This window comes from Gracilinanus agilis, chromosome 4, assembly GCF_016433145.1.
Source record: "Gracilinanus agilis isolate LMUSP501 chromosome 4, AgileGrace, whole genome shotgun sequence".
NCBI classification, from domain to species: domain Eukaryota; kingdom Metazoa; phylum Chordata; class Mammalia; order Didelphimorphia; family Didelphidae; genus Gracilinanus; species Gracilinanus agilis.
The window spans coordinates 406,689,659-406,715,222 of record NC_058133.1 but is presented as its reverse complement, the minus strand read 5'-3'; the positions used below and the strand labels follow the sequence as shown (position 1 = coordinate 406,715,222).

At 36.0% G+C, this 25,564-nt stretch overlaps 1 protein-coding gene across 1 annotated transcript in view; it reads left to right on the top strand.

Moving 5' to 3' along the window:
* SHPRH (SNF2 histone linker PHD RING helicase) overlaps window positions 1–25,564 on the top strand; it is an 87,768-nt gene that overhangs the window by 36,833 nt on the left and 25,371 nt on the right. The window contains 7 exon segments of the mRNA XM_044675453.1: window positions 7,497–7,670; window positions 8,001–8,063; window positions 9,173–9,398; window positions 13,008–13,151; window positions 13,784–13,885; window positions 20,082–20,153; window positions 23,180–23,368. Of these exon segments, the coding sequence (XP_044531388.1) occupies window positions 7,497–7,670; window positions 8,001–8,063; window positions 9,173–9,398; window positions 13,008–13,151; window positions 13,784–13,885; window positions 20,082–20,153; window positions 23,180–23,368 (970 nt within the window).

Sequence of the window (25,564 nt, the reverse complement as noted above, 5' to 3'; positions counted from 1 at the left end):
TATTCGTGTCCCTTGCCCATTTATTAATTGGGGAATGGCTTGGTTTTTTGTACAATTGATTTAGCTTCTTATATATTTGAATAATTAGACCTTTGTCAGAGTTTTTGTTATAAAGATTTTTTCCCAGTTTGTTGCTTCCCTTCTAATTTTGGCTGTTTCAGTTTTGTTTGTAAAAAAAGCTTTTTAATTTAATGTAATAAAAATTATTTATTTTACATTTAGTAATTTTTTCTAACTCTTGCTTGGTTTTAAAATCCCTTCCCTCCCAAAGATCTGACAAGTATACTATTCTATGCTCACCTAATTTACTTACAGTTTCCTTCTTTATATTCAAGTCATTCATCCATTCTGAATTTATCTTGGCATAGGGTGTGAGATGTTGATCTAAACCCAATCTCTCCCATACTGTTTTCCAATTTTCCCAACAGTTTTTGTCAAATAGTGAGTTTTTGTCCCAAAAGCTGGGCTCTTTGGGTTTATCATATACTGTCTTACTGAGGTCACTTACCACAAGTCTATTCCACTGATCCTCCCTTCTGTCTCTTTGCCAATAATAACATATTGTTTTGATGACTACTGCTTTATAGTACAGTTTAAGATCTGATACTGCTAGGCCACCTTCCTTCACACTTTTTTTTCATTATTTCCCTTGATATTCTTGATATTTTGTTCTTTCAAATAAACTTTGTTATATTTTTTCTAGTTCAGTGAAAAACTTTCTTCGTAGGTTGATAGGTATGGCACTAAATAAATAAATTAATTTGGGTAGGATGGCCATTTTTATTATGTTAGCTCACCCAACCCATGAGTAATCAATGTTTTTACAATTGCTTAGATCTAGTTTTAATTGTTTGGAAAGTGTTTTGTAGTTGTATTCATATAATTCCTGTGTCTGTCTTGGCAGATAGATTCCTAAGTATTTTATATTGTCTAGGGTGATTTTAAATGGAATTTCTCTTTCTAACTATGTGTTGGAAATATATAGAAATGCTGGTGATTTGTGTGCATTTATTTTGTATCCTGCAACTTTGCTAAAGTTGTTGATTATTTCCACTAGCTTTTTAGTTGATTCTCTAGGATTTTTTAAGTAGACCATCATATTATCTGCAAAGAGTCATAGTCTCCTCGTTGCCTATTTTAATATCTTCAATTTCTTTTTCTTCTCTAATTGCTATTGCTAGTGTTTCTAGTACAATGTTAAATAATAGAGGTGATAATGGGCACCTTGTTTCACACCTGATCTTATTGGAAATGCTTCTGATTTGTCCCCATTGCAGATGATGCTTGTTGATGGTTTTAGATATATACTGTTTATTATTTTTAAGAAAGGTTCTGGTATTCCTATACTTTCTAGTGTTTTCTATAGGAATGGGTATTGTATTTTGTCAAAAGCTTTTTCTACATATATTGAGATAATCATGTGATTTTTGTTGGTTTGCTTGTTGTTATGGTCAATTATGTGAATGGTTTTCCTAATATTGAACCATCCTTGCACTCCTGGTATAAATCCCACCTGATCATAATGAATAACCCTTGTGATCACCTGCAGGAGTCTTTCTGCTAGTATTCTATTTAACATTTTTGCATCTATGTTCATTAAGGAGATTGGTCTGTAGTTTTCTTTCTCTGTTTTTGATCTCCCTGGCTTTGGGATCAGTACCATATTTGTTTCATGAAAGGAATTTGGTAGAACTCCTTCTTTTCTTATTATGTCAAGTAATTTGTATAGTATTGGGATTGGTTGTTCTTTGAAAGTTTGATAGAATTCACTTGTGAATCCATTTGGTCCTGGGGATTTTTTCTTAGGGAGTTCTTTGATGGCTTGCTTGTTCAATTTATTTTTCTGAGATGGGATTATTTAAGTATTCTATTTCTTCTGCTGTTAATCTAGGCAATTTATATTTTTGTAAATATTCATCCATATCACCTAGATTGCTATATTTATTGCCATATAAGTTGGGCAAAGTAGTTTTTAATGATTGCCTTGATTTCCTCTTCATTAGAGGTGAAGTCTCCCTTTTCATCTTTTATACTGTTAATTTGGTTTTCTTCTTTCCTTTTTTTTATTAGATTGACTAGTACTTTGTCAATTTTGTTTTTTCAAATTATCAGCTTCTAGTCTTATTTATTAATTCAATAGTTCTTTTACTTTTGATTTTATTGATTTCTCTTTTAAGTTTTATGATCTCTAATTTAGTTATCATCTGGGGATTTTTAATTTGTTTGCTTTCTAGTTTTTTGATTTGTATGCCCAATTCATTGATCTCTGCCCTCCCTAATTTGTTAATATATGCACTCAAGGATATAAATTTCCCCCCTGAGTACTGCTTTGGTTGCATCCCACAGATTTTGGTAGGATGTCTCATCATTGTCATTCTCTTCAATGAAATTGTTGATTGTTTCTATGATTTCTTCTTTGACTAGCTGGTTTTGGAGAATCATATTATTTAATTTCCAATTAGTTTTTTATTTGCCTGTCCATGTGCCCTTACTGATTATTATTTTTATTGCATTATGATCTGAGGTTACATTTATTATTTCTGCTCTTGCATTTGTTTGCAATGTTTCTATGCCCTATTACATGATCAGTCTTTGTGCTTCTACCATGTGCAGCTGAAAAGAAGGTGTATTCCTTTTTGTCCCTATTTATTTTTCTCCACATATCTATTAAATCTAATTTTTCTAGAACTTCATTCACCTCTATTATCTCTTTCTTATTTATTTTTTGGTTTGATTCATCTAGATCTGAAAGAGAAATCTTTAGATCTCCCATTAATATAGTTTTACTATCTATTTCCTCCTTGAGCTCTGCCAGTTTCTCCTTTAGAAATTTGGATGCTCTACCATTTGGTGCATACATGTTGAGTACTGATATTTCCTTATTGTCTATACTACTTTTATCAGGATGTATTACCTTCTCTATCTCTTTTAATCAGATCTAATTTTGCTTTGGCTTGGTCAGATATCATAATTTTAACTCCTGCCTTCTTTTTCACAGTTGAAGCCCAATAGATTTTGCTCCAGCCTTTGAACTTTACCCTGTGTATGTCCACCTGCTTTATGTGTATTTCTTGTAGACAGTTTATGGTAGAATTTTGGTTTATAATCCACTCTGCTATTTGCTTCAGTTTTATGGGTGAGTTCATCCCATTCACATTCAGAGTTATGATTATCAGCTGTGTTTTCCCCATCATTTTGATATCCTCTCCTAATTCTGCCCTTTCTTCTTTCACTATTTTCTTTTAAACCAGTAGTTTTCTTTTAATCAGCCCCCCCCTTATCCCCTCCCTTAGTTTATTTCCCTTTCTACCCCCTCCCTTTTTATTCCCTTCTTATTATTTTTAAGGCCTATTAATTCCCTCCCCCCTCTCTTTCCCTCCCTTTTGAACTCCTTCCCCCACTACCCCACTTGGTTTTTCCCTTCTGACTTTCCCAATAGGGTAAGATAGAATTCAGTGGATCTGGCTCCTCTTCCCTCTCAGTATTGATTCCACTAAGAGTAAGGTTTAAGTATTTCCTATTAAAACTCTCTTCCTCTCCTTCTTTTAATAGTATTCATCCCCTCTCTTTCCCATGCAACCTCTTTGTGTGGTATCAATTATCCTATTTTTCTTATTCCTTCAAGTTTCTCTTGGTGCCATCTTCTATTCCCCTCTTTTCTTTTTTTTGCATATCATCTTAGACCATTTAATACTCCAACCTCTCCCTATGAATAATTCTTCTAATTACTATAATAGTGAATACAATTTTTGAGAATTAAACATAATATTTCCCTATATAGGAATACAAATAATTTGATCTTATTAAAGCCCTTTAAGAAGCACATTAAAAAGGAAAAAAAAGAAATTTTTTTCTTTCTTCTCTCTTTGTTATTTACCTTTTCATGTTTCTCTTGATTTTTGTGGTTGAACATCAGACTTTCCACTTAGTTCTGGTCTTTTCTTTACAAATACTTGGAAATCTTCTATTTTGTTGAATGCCCATACTTTCCTCTGGAATTATGTAGTCAGTTTTGATAGGTATGCAATCCTTGGCTATAGTCCCAGTTCTCTTGCCTTTCTGAATATCGTATTCCAAGCCTTGTGGTCTTTTAGTGTGGAGGCTGCGAGATCCTGTGTGATCTTGGTTGGTGCTCCTTGATATCTGAATTGTCTCTTTCTGGCTTCTTGTAGTATTTTCTCCTTAATTTGGAAACTCTTAAATTTGGCAATTCTATTCTTTGGGATTGTCTTTTGAGGATTTTAGTGTAGAGGGTAATCTATGGATTCTTTCAGTGTCTATCTTGCCCTCTTATTGAAGAACATCAGGTCAGTTTTCTTGGATAATTTCTTGTATGATGTCCAGATTTCTGTTTGTTTCTGATTTTTCAGGTAGACCAATAATTCTCAAATTGTCTCTTATAGACGTGTGTTCTTGATCTGTCATCTTGTCAGTGAAATATTTCATGTTTCCTTCTATTATGTCATTCTTTTGACTTTGCTTTATTAGTTCTTGCTGTCTTGCAAGATCATTGGCTTCTACTTGCCGAATTCTGTTCTTTAGAGACTGGTTTTCTACTATAATCTTTTGATTTCCTTTTTTGATTTGATGTGTCCTCTTTTTCGTGGTTTCTTGGTGTTTAATTTGCTTATCATTTCATTCAGTTTGGGGGCATATTTCTCCACTTGTGAGTTTCTGTCTTTTAAACTGTTAATTTCTTTTTGAGATATTTCACTTTTCTAAATCTCTTTCATCTTTCTCATGATCTCAGATTTGAACTCTTCAAGAGCTTGTGACCAATTTCCATTTTTTTGGAAGGGTTTCAGTGTGTTTACTTATTTTTTCTCCTCTGCTGTCTGCTCTGTGGTCATGATTTTTTGTCCATAAAAGTTATCGAGTGTCAGTGCCTTTCTTTTGTTCTTTCTGGTGGTTATTTCTTGGGCATTGCTTGCCCTCACTATTCTGGTTTTTCCTTCTCAGCCAGAAATCTGAATGAGGCAGGCAGGCTCTCTGTGTATGGAGCTTTGGAGCAATTTTTGCATGAAGCTACTTTATGAGTCTCTGTGCAGCTTCTACTGTCTGCTCAGCTTCTGCGGTCTGCTGCCCCTCTCTGCTCTATTCCTGCGCCCAAGGTCTGCATGCTCTAGCCTCCTGGCATCTCCAGTCTAGCGTTCTCAGAGTCAAGCCCATGGTGGTCCCAGTCAGCTGCCAAGACCCCAGAGATTGCCCCACACTTGCTCTTCTACCCAAGGCTCCTTTTCGAGGCTCAGCATGCTGCTTCCACTGTTGCTCCCTCAGCTCTAGGTCTGTGCCCAAGGTCCGCACTCTAGGTCCATATTCTTTAGCCTCTTGGGGTCTTACGTCTTGCTGCTCTGAGGAGCAAGCCCATGATGGTCCCAGTTAGCTGCCAAGAACTTAGAGATTGCCCCACGCTTGCTCTAACTCTTGTGATCTGGCTCTGACTCTGGCACTGTAGGTTGGGTAGGGGAGGGTTGATCAGCTTATATTTTAATGGGAGCCATTTCACCCCCTTATAGCGTGGAAATGTCCAAATCCCATGTACCTTTGATGCTGCGCCCTATTGTGGGGTCCCTTCATTTATCTGGATTTGGTTTTTGTGTCCTTTTGAGGTATCATGTATGGGTTGGTTAGGAGAGTTAAGCTCTTTGCTTCTACTCTGCAGCCATCTTAACCCAGAAGTCCCTAGACCTACACTTTTGAAAGACCACCATGTTGGCTGAGTGCAGGATGAACTGGAGTAGGGAAGAGACTTAACTCAGGGACACTAGTTAAAAGACTATTTCAGGAATTCAGGAAAGAGGTTTTCTATATATTTATGTGTGTGTGTGTGTGTGTGTGTGTGTGTGTGTGTGTGTGTGTGTGTGTGTGTGTGTACACACACACACACACACACACATACATATATGATTGAATATTCCTGAGTACTTAATCACATTACTTGAATATGTAAATACCTAAGAGAATATATTTGAAATGACTTCCTTTTTATTCAAACATGGAGTTTCATATTTAAAGACAAAAATATACTTCTAGTATACCAAAAAGGAAAAGTATTTTCCTCTGAGATTTCTTTTACCCTTAGATCTTAGACCTATTTTTGCTCAAGACATCTCCAAACAAATTCTATAATTTCAACACATTAGCAAGTTCTGGGATTGGCAAATAGTATAAAATAGAACTTTTTTGTTTGTTTGTTTTCTCTTGAGGAGTTTTAAATCCTAGTAAGCAAGAAGAATTTACACATGAAACAAATAGTGACTATAAATTTGATTATAATTGAATGCCAACATATATAATATAATTGGTGAATATTTTGTAAAGTCAGGAAAGTTAGAGGTCATTTTTGAGTAGAATTTTTAAGGGAAAGAGTGAAGGAAATAGGACTAAAGATGAAGCTTAAAAGGGTTGTAGTATTTGGAAAGTAGAAAAGAGAAAATTAAAAGCATTAAAATCTTTAATGTAGATATTCTACATACTTATATTTCATTATTTCTTTCTCCAGGCCAAGATCTGTTTTTTTTCTTTCTCATTCCCAACTTTCTGAGTTTTCTTCCTCTCTTATCTATATCCATAGTGCATGCTGCTCGCCTACTTTTCTAATCTGTTTATGTTCCCCTTAGTCTTCCAGAGGGTTTTAAGTTCTTTCCTCTTCAGAGCTTTTCAACCTTCACATAATTTCCAGCTGCCTCTTTAAAAAAAGAGAAAGAAAAAGATTGCCTAGAAAGGAACAGGAAATGTGTTGGAAGATAGTTGTAGACCAGAGGTCAAACACAACAGTTTGGAGTGCAAGAGACTAAAATGTACCTGGGAAATACTTAAAATAAAAATAAAAAGAACAGGATAATATTAATATGTGGTTTTCTAAGTAAATATGGAGTCTCCCAGGGATCTTGATGTGTGGTTTCTTTGCCCTCTAGTTATTTGAGTTTGGAACCTCCCCTCCCCCCAATGCTGTAGGTCATTCTTTTTTTTCTGATGACAATGTTGCCCTCTCATAAAAGGTGTGGGAGTAAAGCATCAGAGAATAGAATTTGATACTCCAGAAGAACTTCAACTTCTTGAGGTGTAAGGATGGGGGATGGGACAAAAAGAGCCAGAAGAAGGCCATTGGAACTGGTTTTTGTTTTATTTTGTGACACTGATGCCAACAAGCACATGATCTGAACTTGTGAATTTTTGTTGAATTGAATTAAAGATTGTGTGCTTTTTTAGCAGGGGACTATGTCTTCTAGCACTTTTATATCTTTAGCAACAGCAAATTTTTCTGCACTATAAAGGCATTCCATAAATACCTGATGATTGGTAGAATTGAACTGTTAAGTACTTTTGTAGGGCTTTGTAAGGACAAGGTACCTGGGTTGAAGTTTTACAGCATCTCTGGATACCCCTATAATATGTTTGTTGGCAACCACTGCCTGAATTGCCTGACCTGATTTATGGGTATCATTATCTCCATTGAGGGTGATAATGTTACCATTGTTATTTTTGGGGATCAGGTTCCGGGACTGCAGAGGTCTTCAGTACTTGCTCACAACTCAAATGGAAGAGCTGAAGAAATTCCAAAAACTAGTGAGAGAGGCTGTGAAGAACCTAGAAGGGCCTCCTTCCCGTGATGTCATTGAAGCTGCCACAATCTGCCACCTTCGACCTGTCAGGCTGCCTCTCAACAAGTAGGTAAAAGAAGCATGTATTGAGCTGTCATGCCTTTAAACACTTAAATCTCTTTTGATCCAAGAAATAATGACTAAAGCGGTGAGGTTTTTTCATTTGAATTCAGAAGGAAAAAGTAAACTTCATGTTGACCCATCTTGGGCTTTTTTTTAAAGCAAGTCTTAAACACTTTCCATGTTCAGCCTTCAATTTGCATTCATTTACCTCACACACACACACACATAATAGTTGAAAATTTAATATGCACATATGTTTTTCCTAATTTGAACAAGTAGGTTGAAAAATACAAACACTCTCAATGTTTTTCTTGGTGATCTCTTCTTTTCCAGCTGTGTCTTTTGCAAAGCTGATGAATTGTTCACAGAATATGAGTCGAAGCTATTCTCTCACACGTAAGTTGTCTGGTTGCTTATGGGGTATAGTGTTCTGAGTGTGAGATTACATTTTCTTCACAATGATTATGCTTCCAAGTTTTCTACTGGAAGACTAATTATTGGGGAAAAGGAGACTGATAGCAAATGTTTCTAAGTTACAGTTTTTTTTCCCTCAGAGTAGCTATATTTATGTGTGTGTACACATATATAATATTATTAGTGTATATACATAAACTACATATATATGTAGTTTATGTACATATATATGCATGTGTATGTATATATATGTATGTATGTATGTATGTATAAACCTTTAGCTCTTTTATAGACAGTATAAGTATTAAACTCGCAGAGAGCTATCCCAACAACAAATCATTTTCCATTTAGACTAGCTAAGGTGATAGGGGTAAAGGGAAGTCAGGTATTTGTTTTCCTAAGGAGTCAGTGAAGAGGGGGTTCCCCAACCTGAAGTTGCTTCTTAAAGGATCTTCCCTAGAAAATCCTGTAGTGAAGATAGTAGTGATAGTACTGAATCCTGAAGCTAATAATAATAATAACAACAATAATAATTGTTAGAATTTAGGTGGAGCAATGGATAGAATCCTGGGACTGGAGTCAGAAAGACCTGAGTTCAGATGCAGCCTTAGACATTTTTTGTGACCCTTGGCAAGTCCCCTAATCTCTTTTTGTCTCAGTTTCCTCAACTATAAAATGGGACTAATAAAAACACCTCCCTTCCAAGGTTGTGAGGATAGAATGAGATAATATGTGTAAAGCATTTAGCACAATGCCTGGTACGAAGTAAGTGCTATATGTATGCTGGCTCTCATTAGTATTATCATCAGCATAATTATTATTAACAATTTTCCTCCATATACTTTATTTCCCCTCCTCCTCCAAATATTTGTCCTTTTCCCCTTACACAGACTGATAATTTCAAAATTGCTTTAGTTCTCAGAGACCAACAAAGATGTTTTTAGAGTTACAGCAGTGAATGCAGCAGAATAAACCTGGGTGATTTTGTTTTCCTCTGACCCTTTCCCTATCCATGCTTACACTGCTTCTCCACCTAACACAAATTCAGCAGACATCATGGTGAGAGCTGTTTTTCCCTTGTATTTTTCAAGGGTGAAAGGCCAAACTGCAATTTTTGAGGAGATGATAGAAGATGAAGAAGGCCTGGTGGATGATCGGTTACCTACCACGAGTCGAGGACTTTGGGCAACAAGTGAAACAGAGCGTTCTTTGAAAGCAATTCTGTCTTTTGCCAAAGCACACCGACTAGACCTCAGACTCATTGAGGAAGGGAATACTTCTATGGAACTCTTCGAAGCATGGAAGAAGGAATATAAGGTAGAATTGGAAAATTTTCTATTTGAGTTCTTTATTAAATGATCACAAGATAGCACAGCAGAGTGAATAGAAAGCTGACTTCAAAGCTGACAAGTTTAAGTCCTTTTCCAGACACATACTGATTCTGTGACCCTGGCCAAGTCACTTATCCTCTCAGAGATCTAAACAGCTCTAAAATCTTAAATTGCAGAGAAAGTGACCACATACATTATGGTAGAGGAGATTCCTTACTTGGGATTCCCTATGCTAATGAAATCACAGGTCTAGTCCCTGTTTCTCTCTTTTATTGAATGTCTATGAATGAAAATTATTAATGAAATAATCATGTAAATGTCAAGACTTTGATTTAGTATTCTAATTTGAAGCTAATAAATCCTTGAAAAAGTTAGTTCCATCTCTGATGCATTTTTTTCCTTTAGCTTAGAATAGAATTATCACATTGAAACCTTCATGGGTCAGTTGCATCAGCTGGACTTAGAAGCCCTCCATGCCTTCTCATCTTGCAAGATTCTTTTCTTTTCAAAAACTCCATCATTTCCACTCTACAATGGAAACCTTCCTCTCATTCTTCCTTTTGCCACTAAGTAATACCCATGTGACATTGTGCCACTCAAACTGTCCATCTATTTTCTCTTCCCAGACATCTCCAGCTGTGCTGTTTGCATTTCACTTAGGCCAATATCCCCACTTCATTCCCATGTCAGATTATGGCTCTACTCTGGAGCCACCCTGTGTTTTGTGAGGCCAGCTTTGGGCTTAATTTACTCAGGTCCCTATTCTACTCACATTTCCTTTTTTTAAAAAGATTTATTAACAGCCATTAGAAAAATGAAGCCATGTGCCATATTAAGAGTTAGTTTGAAAGGACCTGCCATTACCGCCTCCTCCCATCCTGGCTCCTGCTCCCAAGTCAGAAAAAAGGAAGTACCAATCCAGTCTCAATATTTATCCTTCTACCTACATGATCACGCTTCCTGCCCATATGATTATGCAAGAGAGGAAGCCAATTGGCTCTTGGAAAATGTAGTTTGAAAGAGCCCTAAATGTCCACAGGAAGTTTAGATGAAGGACCTCAAAGTTAGTTCAAGGACCCCCAAATTTCCAATATCACAATCAGAAAGCATATGCCAATTTTTAATACTCTTTGGATATAATTCCAGATTGCTCTTCAGAATAGTTGGATAAATTCACAGTCCCACCAGCAGTGCATTAGTGTCCTTGTTTTTCCACATCCTCTGTGACATTTGTCATATTGCCCTTTTATCATTTAGACAGTTTGATAGGTGTAAGGTGATGTCTCAGAGTTGTTTTGATTTGTATTTCTGTAATCAGTAATGATTGAGCATTTTTTCATTCTTGAATATCTCCTAGACATAAAACTGCTAACTCTATTCTTCCATCCCCTTCCATTCATATTCCCTTAGGTATTGTCTTCCATCATCAGAATATAAATTCCTTGATCATTTACCAACTTTCATGTATATCCCCTATACTTAGTATAGTACCTGGCACATAGTAAGCACTGAATATTTAAATGCTAGCTATCTTCCTGTATATTACCTGTCTGTCTAATGTTCCCCAGACCACCTCCTTTTCCAAGCATACATGTCTTTGTTAATGTCTTTTTGCATTCTTGATATGATTTGATGAAATTGGAGGAGGATATTTTTTACTATTCCATTTTCCTTTGCTTCTGAACCTCTCTCCCCATTCCCAATCCAAGAAGTTCATCTACCCTTTAAGTTTCAACTCACTCAATGCCTTGTACCTGTACCCTAATATAGCATTTTGTTATACTTTTTTTTGGATCTTCCCACTCTCTCACCTTTCTATTATAAACATCTACCCATTTGTCTTATATCTCTAACAAGCCTGCAGGGTCTCTAAGATGAGGAACCATTTATTTACCTTTCATTCCCTAGCAACAGCACTTATTCTTTAGGTATTTTTATACTCTAATGTTGAGGATTTATTGCCACTGCCCCTGTTTTTATGATGAGATAGGTGGAAGAAAGAAGGAAAAACAGTTCCTTTCATGTCTAATCATAGACTCTTTTAACAGCTTTTTTGGACGTCTGAAGTCTTACTTAGAGAAAAGCAAACATTTTACTTGTTTTTCAAAAATCCTACAAAAAATTTCCTTAACCACAGAAGGCAACCAAAGTAGTTGAATTACCCCATATTAATGAAGTAGTTGCAAACAGTTTCATATTCAAATGGTAAATTTAATAGAAATAAGCATTCTGAAGAGATAATTACAGCTAGATCAATCAGCTCAGATGTTGAGGATTATGTAAAAATGCATGTGACATGAGAAATTATGATGTTTATTCTGTTATAAAAGAGCTTTGTACAATATATATAATATAGATTCAGAAATTTTTAAGGTTTAAAGCTGGGAAGAGCCTTTGAAATTATGTAATCCAATCTTATTTTTTGGAATAAAGAACAATTCTTTAGTCAAAGAAACTAAGAGCCAGAGAAGTTAAATGGCTAAAGTGCCCAGGGTCACAAAGGAATCAGCCAGTCTATGTAAGGCCTTTTAAAATTCCTATAAAGTATTCTGTGAGGCTGAGATAAGAAAAGAGTGTGAGAAAAAGCATGAATAAAAAGATAGTGGAAACTTCCAGGAACTCCTAATATAGTATGCTGAAAAGTACCATAGGGATCATCTAAACTAGCCTCTTCAGGGGGCAGCTGGGTGGCTCAGTGGATTGAGAACCAGGCCTAGAGATGGGAGGTCCTAGGTTCAAATCTGGCCTCAGACACTTCCCAGCTGTGTGACCCTGGGCAAGTCACTTAACCCCCATTGCCTAGCCCTTACTACTCTTCTGCCTTGGCCACCAATACTCAATATTGGCTCCAAGACAGAAGGTAAGGGTTTAAATAAAATGATAATAATAATAATAATAATAAATTTTAAAAATTATTAATAAACTAGCCTCTTCACTTTTTAAGATGAGGAGAACAGATCCAGGGAGTGGAAGTGACTTTGTCTAGCTGGTCACACAGGTAGATAGTGACAGAGCCAGAACTAAAACCTACATTGTCTAATCCTTAGTCCAGTGATTTCCTACTATATACTATGTTGCTACACACTCCCTGACTTAAGTGCTATAGGGATGGGATCACTTACCTCTGGAATCTGGGGGCCTGGATTCAGGCCCCATCTCTGATGCAGTGGTCACAATTTGTTGTGTTCTCTCCCTGCTGAAATGGCTTTGAAGGGATGGTGGAAAGTCAAGGGAACTGTGATAAGAACTTGGTGTCACATGATTAACTTTTAAAAAGGGTGTTAGTCAAGGCTTCCCATGTTACTAATCTCAATTACCTGGGATTTTGGTTTTTCTCTCCCCTTTTTTGTTCATCTGTATTGTATTGGAATTGTGAGTTTTCAAATTAGATAACTAAAATTGAGCACATAGGGAAATTTATGTAGGTACTTGGCAACATCTCCTAAATGTTGCATGGCCAGAGAACCATGTGTGCCTTCTGTCTTATTACATACATAACACTAGATTTCCCTAAATCAGAATGAATATTTTTGGTGAATTATTTTACATTAGGGCTCAGTGAACAACTTTTATTCCTAATTTTTTTCTCCTACAGTTGCTTCATGAATATTGGATGGTTCTGAGGGATCATGTCTCTGCTATTGACGAACTTGCAATGGCTACAGAACGCCTAAGAGTGCGGCATCCTGATGAGCCAAAGCCCAATCCACCTGTTCTTCACATAATTGAACCCCATGAAGTAGGTTGCCAGTGAAATCAGACCTAGGCAGTAGAGCTTAAAAGACTATACCTGACACCACAGACTTAGAGATCATGCAGTGCAAACAATGAATCAATACACAAGCCTTAGAGAGCATACCTATGTGCCAGCACTTAGTCTTTAGATGTGCAGACCCCTCTCTCCTATAGGTTCATACCTACACATTTCAGACAGATGTCTCAGAAGGGTTATCCTATGAGCATTTTAGTTCTCTGCCCCAATATCCCTCACACTTTTCAAGGCTAGGAAAGTGTTCTACCTAAAATGTCATGTCATTATTTTAGCTCTTTACTAGAAGAGAACAATTAATATCTCTTCTGTCTGTTGTAAATCTCTTTGTGTATCTGAAAAAATAGGTTATTTTTCATTCACTCCCAAATCTTTCCTTTTGCTTTGCTAAATAATCTTAACGCTCTTAGTTTCTTCATAGGCTCTTTTTCCTAAACATTTCATCTATTTTTATTTGTTCTCAATCCTCACAAATTTTCTTTCATGAAACTAGAACTGAGTAAGGTGCAGATAACCCTACCTAACTCATCTAAGATTATATTAATGGGTGTTTGCTGTTTTGATTAGACTGTAGAAGCAAGCTTTTTTTTTTTTCTTCTTAGGTGGAACAAAATCGAGTCAAACTATTGAATGACAAGGCAGTTGCCAAATCCCAGCTTCAGAAGAAACTTGGGCAGCTTCTCTACCTTACTAATTTGGAAAAGGTTGGAATATCTCCCTTTATGCATGTTGTATGTCATGGTGCCCTCTAGTGGAAGTCACCCAATATTATCCTTAATAACAGTGCTATGTTTATCATTATTTTCTACAAAATTAATTGTAAAGTTATATAGAATGTTCCAAAATTACAAGTTTCAGGGAAGTTGATGTTTTGCAAAGGTCAAAGGAGTTCCTCACTTGAAGCTCCCTACACAGATTAAATCCTAGATCTGGTTGAAAAAAAAAGTTATGAAGTCAACACTGGCTATTGTTAATATTATCCAAGGAGGTATAGAAAGAATATGTCGTCCCCAGGAAATCTAAAGATGGACACATGGGGCAAGAAGAATATCACTGTGTGAATTTACAAGGGTATGGAGGTACCATTCACATTGTAGTACCTCATAACTTTCACTTGTGATGCTTGGGCATCTTTTCACTCTGCACACTGCTTTAGTTCTACACCCCTTTCTCACACCAGCAGGTCTAGGTTCTTCAAGAAGTACCACACACCACTCAATTATATTCAAACTCCCTTTGGATCATAAGGGTAATCTCTTGTGGGGGAGCCCATTATCTCTTTTCCCCACTTCAATTCTTTTTTTTTTTTAAACCCTTACCTTCCATCTTAGAATCAATACTATGTATTAGTTCCAAGGCAGAAGAACTCTAAAGAGCTAGACAATGGGGGATAAGTGACTTACCCAGGATCATATCACTAGGAAGTATCTAAGGCCAGATTTGAACCCAGGACCTCTTATCTCTAGGTCTGGCTCTCAATCCACTGAGCCACCTAACTGCTCCCCAACTTTAATTCTTTAAGCACTCATTAATGCACTCCATTTATATAGAACCAGCCATTCAATAAAATTACATTTTTAGATCTTAAATATAAACATTTACTTACCATTAAAGCAAAAACAAAAATATCATCACACCTGTAGTCATACATGAAGGTAAATGAAGAGATAATAATTACATCACAATCCACATATAAACTTGGGTTATACTTTCCCATCATATATTTAGTATCTTTGGTACAGTAGATAAATATTTATAGAAATTTGCCCAAAAAACAGAAGTTAGGAAAACCAGTATCCTAAGAGTAACATCTCTGGTCCTGTAAACCTTGATGTCCTCTTTCTATTGCAGCAATCATTTGTACAAGCACCTTGATAAATATAATATCTGGTGGAATAGATGCTTCCCTTGCCAATCTAACTAACTTTAGTAGGCATGACATCTCTGCCTAGTTGATCTGCTAAGTGATTTTTATGATTCTCTGCTTCTCAGCTATTTCTCTAGCAGCTGAACATTCTTCAGCAGCTGTAATAGCCATCATTTCCAGCTTCAAACTTAATTTTATATATATAATCCTTTCTTTGGCCTCATCTTAGCTTATGGTTAGTAACCAAAATCTCATCCTCTCTCTATGACTAATTAAATTGCATGTATCTCTTAATCAGAAAACAATTCCGGCCTTCTTGCCTCCAATACACAGGTCTCTTTTTGCTCTAAATCTGTGATCCTATGGTCTTAATACTTGAGTATAGAACTGTTTTTAAAAATGGAAGCTTACAGTATCTCTGTGCTTTAGGAATCCCTTGCTTAAGTTCTTAAAATACCATAGTAGGGAATATAATATAGATTATCTGACCAAGGTAACAAGACTGAACTAGAAATATTTACTAAATTTAGAAGATTTCAAAATGAGGGCTTCATATTATCCATATATAGATTGGTTGAACATCTCATTTTAGGATACAATGAAGGGAAAAGGTTTTGGGATGAGACAGCTGCTTCCTAGAACAGATTAGAAGGGAAATAATAAATTAAAAAGATTTCATGCAAACAAAATCATGTAGCCAAGATTGGAAGGGAAATACTAAATTTATAAGTTTTCATACAGACAAAAAGTAGCTATGAGTGGACATAAGGTATAACTACAAAATCAAGCTGGTTAAGTCAGATTAGTCAAGAGGTCACTCACATTGTTTGGAACTGTATAAGTAAATGATCAGACTAATTGAATCTCTTATTGAAGCAGCTAGGTGGCACAGGGCTTAGAATCAGGAAGTTTAAATTCAGTCTCAGACTCTTACTAGCTATGTGACAGATGACCTGTATGACCAGGCTATTATTCTTCCTGCCTGCCTCAGTTTCCTCAACTGTAAAATAAAAATAATAGCATCTATTTCCCACAGTTGTTATGAGGATCAAATGAAATAATATGCACAAAGCACTTAGCATAGTGCCCATCAAATACGCATGCTTACTAAATGCTAATTCCCCTCTCTTTCCCCCCAGCCCTACCACCATAATTACCTAGAAGAACTTGACATCATGTTTGAGCTTTACATACATTCTGCCTCTAAAAAGGAAGGCATACATATAACTTTGACTAAGTAGTATGGATTGTTACCTAGTAATGTCTTAATTATATTACCATATATCAGTTGTGTGCACTCTTTTAATTACATATCTAAACTGTTATATGCTAATAATTGGTTGGATTTGTTTTGGGTACAACTCCAGCACTTAAATATAATAATTTTTCATGAATGTGAGAATTGTCACTCTAGAACTTTCACGGTAATTCACTATAACACATGAAATTGTTTTATTAAAAGGTTTTCCAGAGTGTGTTTTATTAAATAGCCCATAAATTTCCATTTTTGTTAACAGGATTTTTGGAGAACCTTAAAAATGACTGAACCTTTTTATATCAATGGTTTTTCGGCCTTTTTACTTGTATAACTTGAAAACTTATTTTTGCCCAGATCGATTTTATATAAAGGTTGGTTCTGACTTTGTGGACTCTATATAGGGGAAATTACAACTTGGAAAAGACTGTATGTAACATAAATTTACCCTCAGTTGTGCTCAACTTGAAATCTCAGGTGAACCATACTTGGTCTTATATCTGTCTTTTTTTTTTTTTAATCCCACAAATTTAGATAGTTATGAATTTATACAGAATATAGTAGAGCAGGGGTCGGCAACGTATGGCTCTTGAGCCATATCTGGCTCTTTTGAGGGCCAGATATGGCTCTTTCTGCAGGAGCCATAAAGTCAATTTTTTTTCAGGCGCTGTTATAGGAACATGCCCTGTGAGCACTGTACAGCTCTCATGAAATTACATTTTAAAAAATGTGGCGTTTATGGCTCTCACGACCAAAAAGGTTGCTGACCCCTGCAGTAGAGCCTAAAACTAGTAATTTTGCACCTAGAACAAATAGTGCAGACTGTGCCCAGGACAAGTGGCACAAAAGGCACACCTTCACTTGAAGGGGGTGGGGAGGGTGGGAGGGGTTGGTAATGTGTGGAGTTATCTCCAATTTGAAAAGTCAGAGTTTTGAGGGAAACAGAAGCCCCAGGATGGGAGGAGGCAGACACATAGCCAGAATGGTTTGGCTTTCTAAAAAGGTCTTGGGGACTGGGTCTCTCCCCACTGCCTTGATTTACCTGATGTGCAAGCCCTTGCCTTTTTCCCAAAACAAGCCATGTCTAGAAGCAGTGGAGAACTCATAGGCCTAAGGAAACACTCTCCCCTATTCCCAGACTTAGGAGGGAAGAATCCTTTTTTCCCCTTATAAGATGCCTACCATACTTTCAGCTTTCTTGCTCAGGGGAACTTGGAAAAGTTTGAAAATAACGGGAGAGCAAAACTTGGTCAGAAACAGGCAGAAGTGTCTCTAGTTAGCTAAGGAAAGACAGAGGCTGTTTCTTTTCCTTCTAGCCAAATGCCCTTCTATCCAGAGATTGGCTGTGGGAAATGGGAGGAGGGGATCCTTTCCAGACTGTCGTTACATGGTTGTCAAGGTGGCCTACGGTTCTACAACACAAATCAAACATCTCTGACACTTTAGGAACATTCCATATCCTTATTTCTTCAGAATAACCCTGAATAGAGCCTTTCCATTATAGCTACCTGAATCTTTAATTCTTCCATTTAAAAATTTCCCAAATGAACCAGATTGATCATTTTAAGATCGTATTGAACAGTTTCGGTTCTACAACACAAATAAAACATCTCTTACACATTAGCAATGACTACAGTCCTTATTTGGCAGAGGGTAGGGGCTCACCAGGCGAGGGCTGGATTTCTCCTGGCTCTACTTCTAGGCTGTGCTAGACCTTAGGTCCCACTAGTCTTCGGGCCTAAGGAACCCACAGATGCAATTAAACTATTCCTCCCCATAATTATAGAAACCCTACTCTCTCTCATACAGTTTCTGCTTGCCTTTCTACTCCCATCTCAACACCAGGTGTCTCTCCTTCCAACTCTCATCCCTGCACCCCACCTTCTTAATATCATCTGTCAGGAAATCAGTTGTTGCAGTCAAGTCATTAGTCTGAGTCTTTATTCAGCAGAAGTCAGTTTCTTTTTGATCATATAGATGTAGTCATTTGTATAGATTATTCTATCAAGGTTTGTCTTCTAAAGATTAGCTTACCATATACAGTCAGTTATGAATCACTTGAAAGTGTTTGCATATGTCTATCAAGAGGAAAGAGCAGACATTTTAATAATACTTAAAAAGAACATACAAAATATTAGTGTTTTTATAAATAGTACTTATGGGTTTTCTCACTAAGGCACTTTCTTAGCTCTTTTGACCTCCCAATTGTGGCAATGAATTAATATTGGTGAAGCTTCTGTATAAAATTATTATAGTGGGTTTTAATGTCTTGACTCACTGAAATCAGGTTTAGAAAACATTTTTTCTAAAAGTTAAAATTGAATTTGTTGGTATTGAGGTAATTCTAAAAGCATCTCATGATAATTTACAGATAAGTGATTCTGTTATGTTACCTAGATTACTATCCTTTTCATCTAACCCCTCCCTAATGAGCTAGATTATTATTCAATTTTATTTTTCATTAGAAAAGTTACTTAAGTTAAATTCTTGAGGACTATATCCTTACATAGAATTATATAATAGAGATTTTGAACAGTTAACATTATTTTCAAGTCTAATTTACAAGTCTTTCCACATCAGCAAGTTATTTTCCTTCCTTCTGCTGATTTCCTTCACTTTGGTAAAGGTAGTAAAAAAAGATTCCACTTAGAATTAATAGTGACCAAAATACAAAATGTACAATAAGTTGCTTTTCTTAATTTTTTTCTAGTTTGCATTTAGTGACAAGTGTAGATGCAAAATAGTAGAAAGACTCATTCATAATCATAGTTTTCCTTTGCCTACAAAATCTCATTATTTCCACATCTTAATTGGTAAGTTCTTGAAAGGAACCAACATTGTTTTGCAGTGAAATCCACATTGGAATAGAATTTTTTTGAAGTAACAGTGTTATACTTTGCCCTAAATTATATCCTCTCATGTGTTTATAAAAGCTTTTTTAAAGAACTGACTTTGAAATAAAGCACTAATATTACATTTAAGGAAATACCTTCTTTGTAGCCTTAGCAATAACAGAATATGTCAGTTATTAGGATCTATCAGAGTACATCTTATGTCCCTGATGTCAGACTGGGAAAATCACAGTTGCTATCATGATGTCAGTTCAGGTCAACAGATACATCTAAAATACCTACAAGATATTGCTCTAGGTACTTGGAGTTTAAAAAAAATAAGATTGTTATAACACAAGTCCTACTCTCCAAGTGCTTACATTCTAATGACCAGAAGATAACGGATAGATAAGTAACTATGAAACAAGGGAAAGTAACCTGAGTGGTGTAAGAATAATAAAGATCTCTTTTCACTTTTACCCTTGGAATTCAGGGTGTCAAGAGGTAATTTTATTGAATAAATAGCATCAAAGTGAGACTTTGAAAGAAAGAAGACATTTACATTGGCAGCTGAAAAGGGAAATCTAAAGGCCTTAAAAGAAATGGGAAATGGAGAGTAGTCCACATTGATTAAAATATAGAATAAATTTAAAGGAGTGGTATGAGCTTTCTACTTTATGCTATAGGCCTTAGGGAACCTACAGTGACATAGTCATCATGCTACATTACACAATTATCACATTAGAAATATTAAATGAGCAGGATTGTGGAGGACAGATGGGAGGCTGGATAGATTAGAGGTAGGAAGATCTTACTTATACGTAACTCTTGGAATAGTGAAGGCAACAAGAGATGAGGACCATATGATTGATTTTGACCTATACTTTAATGTGAGCAGTTTTGATGAATTTTTATAGTCTTTTCTTTTTCTTGATAATATTTTTTAGTCTCAAGATAAGACCACAGGAGGAGTAAATCCAGAACCTTGTCCAATCTGTGCTCGGCAGCTGGGGAAACAGGTAAAAGAATAATGTGTTACTTTTATATAGCACTCTATAATTTATAGGTATTTGCTTATTTGAATCTCACAGAAATCCTTAGAGATGGGTGGGACAAATATTATTATCCCTATTTTTAAAGTCGATAAGCAGAGGCTCTTAGGGGGTAAGTGACCTTCCCAGAGTCCTATAGCTAAGTAAATACCACTACAGAGATTAGAGGCAGATTTCTTATGTATAGTGCCTACCTTCTTCACTCCCCTGAACTACCAGTGTTCAGAATTGTTTGAACTTTAGTGAATTTTTTAAGATTTGAGGGCTGTGGATTATACAAAGAGAGTAAAAATAAAAGGTGAAAGCATTTTCAGTTCACTTCTTAGTTTTTATCTACTATTACATACTTAGAAAAAAGCAGATTTTTAAGAATAACTTTAGAGATCATCTAGTTCAACATCTTCCTTTTACAGATAAGAATACTGAGGCCTAGAGAAATTAAGCATTGTCCCCAAGATCATCTAGCTAATTAGTGGAAGAATTAGTTTCAGAACCCAGGTTATATGGTTCTGACAGCTGTGTTATATTCACTATTAGCAAGTTGGACATTACTTCTAGAGTGATCCCATCTTATTTAAATCAAGTTTTGAGAATGTGTAATTATGCTCCCCGCTTTATTCTACAGATTTAATTTGAGATATTAAAGCCTGACTTGAATTTGTGTATTTGACTTGATTTGCTGGTAATTATTTAGAAATTTGGCATTACGAAGGTATATTCACCTAGCTTTATGAAGAGATCTGTACTTAGATCTTTTTAAATGCCATGAGTTCCAGTTTTTGATCAAATCAAAAACATAGCTTTTTCCTTATTGTAATTTGGAGTACCTTTCAGAAGTATATTTGTAATCCTTCTTTTGTGCATATTAGTTCACAGAAGCTTGTAAGATGAAGATAGTATTTGCTTTCTTACAAAGGAGTCAAATATTTGGTTGCTTGTGTTCAGTCATTTTTTAGTTTTGTCCGACTCTTTCAGGACCCTATTTGGGGTTTTTTAAGAAAAGATACAAGAGTAGTTTGCCATTTCCTTCTCCAGCTAATTTTACAGATGGAATCAAAGCAAACAAGATGAAGTAACACAAGATAGTAAGTCTCTGAGGCCAGATTTCACCTCATTTGAAGATGAGTTTCCAAGACTCCAAGCCTCAAATTCTATTCACTGCACTACCTGGTTGCCTATCAAATATTTACCTTAACAGAATGAATAAACTGTTGCCATATATAATGTTGTAGGAGAAACATTTAAGAGTAGGAAAAAACACTAACTGACTTTGAGGGTCAGAGGACCTGGCTTCAAATATTGCTTCTGTGCCTTAGTAGATTGTGTGACTTTTGAATACTTAAGCTCACTTGACCAATTTCCAAAATCACAAGTCTGTTTCCTGTCCCTGTATAGCACATGAAACGTTATAGAGCATCGTTATTTTATATGAGGAAAAGTGATTCAACAAGGGTGACCTGGCTAGTCAGGCCTGGGATAAAACTCAAACTCGTATACTTATTGGCTCCAGAGCCCATGTCCTTCATATTGTGCCACACCTCCTCCAACCATATATCTTCCCATATATTTGTGTTTCCATCATCAAGTCTGTCCAGAACTTAGGGGGGAAAAAAAACAATTTATGTTTTCTCATGTTTGGGATCTTATTACAGAGAAATGTGAATACATTGGTATGTATAATTATACAAATATTGAACACGTGTTGAAATATTTTGGGTGGTTTTTTTTTTAAGTGCATTTGTATTTTTGGTGACTGTCAAGGCAAAGATAAACATTTGTTCCATGGAAAAGGTGACCCTAGCAGCTAGGTAGCTCAGTGGATTGAGAGCCAGGCCTAGAGATAGGAGGTCCTAGGTTCAAATCCGGCCTCACACATTTCCCAGCTGTGTGACCCTGGGCAAGTCACTTGATCCCCATTGCCTACCCCTTGCCACTCTTCTGCCTTGGAACCAAAACACAGTATTGATTCCAAGACAGAAGGTAAGGGTTTAAAAAAAAAAAAGTGACCCTTAATTTCTAGGCTTTGTAGAAAAGTTAGAATTTTTGGCCTTTTTTTTTTTTTTGGACAATGGAAGGATGCTTTTGTTAACTACAGAGAATGCTCAGAAAGTTAAGCAAGAATATGGTGGTGAACAATTATTACTGGTAGTTATCCAGCCCCTACCTGAATACGTAGGTAATGTTTTATTGAGCACCTATTCTGTGCTATGTGCTAGAGATACAAAGATGGACAAAAGACAGTCTCTGCTCTGAAGAAGTCCAGTCTTAACAGGGATACAACATACAATGTATATACAAGAGAGATACAAAGCATATTGGAGATAACAGAGGGAAGGCATTAGCAGTAAGGGGGATTAGGAAAGCTTATTATAGAAGAAGTAATTTTATCTGAGACTTGAAGGAAGACAGGAAACAGAGGAAGGAGAGAGTTCCAGGTATGAAGGATACCTGGAACTAGAAGTCTAGAGATGGAATATCTTCTTTGAGGATCAGCAAGGAAGTCAGTCTCACTGCATCAGAGTATGTGGAGGGGAGTGAGTAAGTATAAGAAACACTGAAGAAGCAAAAGCATTGAAATATCTTTAGTATTTCTTTAAAGTGCATATGTATTTTTGTTGACTGTCAATGAAAAGATAAACAGTAGCTTTGTAAAAAATGATAGAATGCATTTAAAAGGGTATAAATTAAAATAAAAATATATAAAAGGGGTCAGTTTATAAAGGGCTTTGAACACCAAAAAAGAGAATTTTATATGTGGTTTTGCTGGTGAAAGGCATAGATTAAAAAAAAGAAAGAAAGAAAACAAATAAAGTAATCACATATTTTATTTCTAGTTTGGATTTAAAGAATATTAGGATTGTTCATTATTGAAGAGCTAGAATTATAACTTTAAAACTCCTTCCTTCCCATCTAGAACAAAAATTTGAATGTTTTCAGATTTTGGGAATCATTGATAGCAATTCACTGAGTTGTTGCTCTGTTTTCTCCTTTAGTGGGCAGTACTGACCTGTGGTCACTGTTTTTGTAATGAATGCATTGCCATTATCATCGAGCAGTATAGTGTGGGCACCCGCAGAAGCTCAATTAAGTGTGCCATCTGCCGACAGACAACTTCACATAAAGAAATCTCCTATGTCTTCACTGCAGAGACAGCAAATCAGGAAGAGGATATTCCTGTGAAGGTAATAATAATTCAAGAGCATGTAAAATCATCATTTGGAATAAAATCATGGGAGCAACTGTGTCTGCCAAATGACAGGAGTCATCAAAAAGATTTGGACAGGGAGGCTACAGGCATTAACAGTTATTCAAGGCTCAATCTCTGCATGTAGCCATTCTCTGTCAGATAGCCCTGAAGGCATTAGCCTTGTCCTCCCATTTTCTCATTTTGGAGAAGACCAGAAGCACTGTCCTTGTCCTTGCATGGAGAGTAGCAGACACAAATACCCCTGTAACTTGAGGCAGAAAAAGGAGCATTGTTAAAGAGTTCTATTTTCTAGTCAGCTTCTTGGCCCCTGTAAATAGATAAGATTTGTGGTTAAATGGGAGTCTGTTTATAGAAATTTTCTCCTTTTTCCCCATTTGACCTGAGCAACAGAGAACTAGGGTATTTCTTACTGTTTTACAGCAAAGCTGATTTAAAATTAAAATTCATTCGTTAAGTGAATGAATATTTCCACAAGAGGGAGGCAATGAGCTTTTGAATCATAGTTTTATTGTCAGAAGCAACATTAGAGAAGATTTAGTCCTCATTTTATAGATGAAAAGACTTAAACCTTAAATGATTTATCCAAGGTCATACAACTAGTAACTAGCAGAGACTTTGAGCCCAAGTTCAAAAAACTACAAATCCTTTTCTCTTTCCAATCAATCAGTCAATACACAAGTATTCACTATGTACCAGGAACTGTATGCTAGGGATAAACATAAAAAGAATGAAACAGTCCCTGCCAGCAAGGAGCTATCTCTCTACTGGGGAAGACAACAAACACATGTAAGTGTATATACAGAATAAATCAATATAAATACTAAGTTGTTAAATTTCAGGTGTCTGTGGAGGGGTGGTACCAACAATTGAGAGGCTCAGGAAAGGCTTCAGGTTAAAGGTAGAGCTGAGCCACATCTTAAAGGAATAAAGAGCATCAGTAAGGTGAAGTTAAGGAGGGGAAGGACAGAGAAGACAGCCAATGCAAACACAGAGAGGTGCAGTTATTGGGAGTGAGAAACAGAAAAGCCAGTTTGGCAGAATCATGGAGTGTAAGAGAAGGAGTGATATCCAGTGAGGCTATAAAGAGAGATTGGAGCCAGGTGGTATAAGTTTAAAAAGCTAAACAGAGGAGTTGGTATTTTATCCTATAACTGTGTCACAATGAAGTTGGGAGGGAGAATCTGAAGAACAAGGGAGGAAGAATTTGGGAGTATCAGCCCTGGCCCTGGATCATAGAGAGAACTAATTTCCATTAGTGCTCCTTTGGAGAGTTGTTAATATTGATGCTTTCTGGATTTTTTTAAAGGTCTGCATTTTTCTTAATGGAATAGTGTCAGCTGCTCTTTTTTAAAAGTTTAAATCAGTGGTGCTGGTACAGATTGTTATATGCAGGAGGGAAAAATAAAAGTGGAGCTAAAGTGTAAATCATTTCACAATGGCTATTTTTTTAGTTATTGCTAGTAAAACTTGATAAATTTGCAATGTAGCTTTTTTTAGTTAACTATTTACATTTAAATTAATTTCAATACAAAAAAACAAACAAACCATTTTTTTCAGTTCCTACCTCCAAGACCTCCATCGAGATTCTTTATTCATTCATCTTTATTTTCCTCATGTGAATACAGTTCACATGTACTAGTTCTACTTGTTTTCCTCTTTGTATTATTTTACAAAGTTCCTTCTATATTTCTGTGTATTCCTCTTTCTTTTCTTTAATGATATAGCATTTTGTGATTTAATATACCTCACTTGATTTAACTGTTTCCCTATTGCTAGATATTTAGGCTACTTCGAGGTTTTTATGTATAATGCTGTTAGGAAAATCTTCTAACAGCTTTTACAAAATTACATCACTGCCCCTAAGTAACACAAAAGGCATTTTTTGTTGGTACTATTATTATACAATACTTTATTTTCTCTTCCCTCTTCCCTCCCATTCTCTACCATTTATTAACTGCCTAGTTTGTTCAAGGAAGTATGCTAGGCACTGGAGATGCAAAAAATAGATACAGTGTTATCCTTGAGCTCAAGGGACTTTCAGTCTAATAGTGGGGTTGCAATATGTTCATAAGTAAATATGATAGAAAAATAGAATGTGATGATGGAAATGGAGAACTATAAGAAATTTTGAGAAAGGGGGACCCACTTTCAGTGGAAGAAGATCATAGAA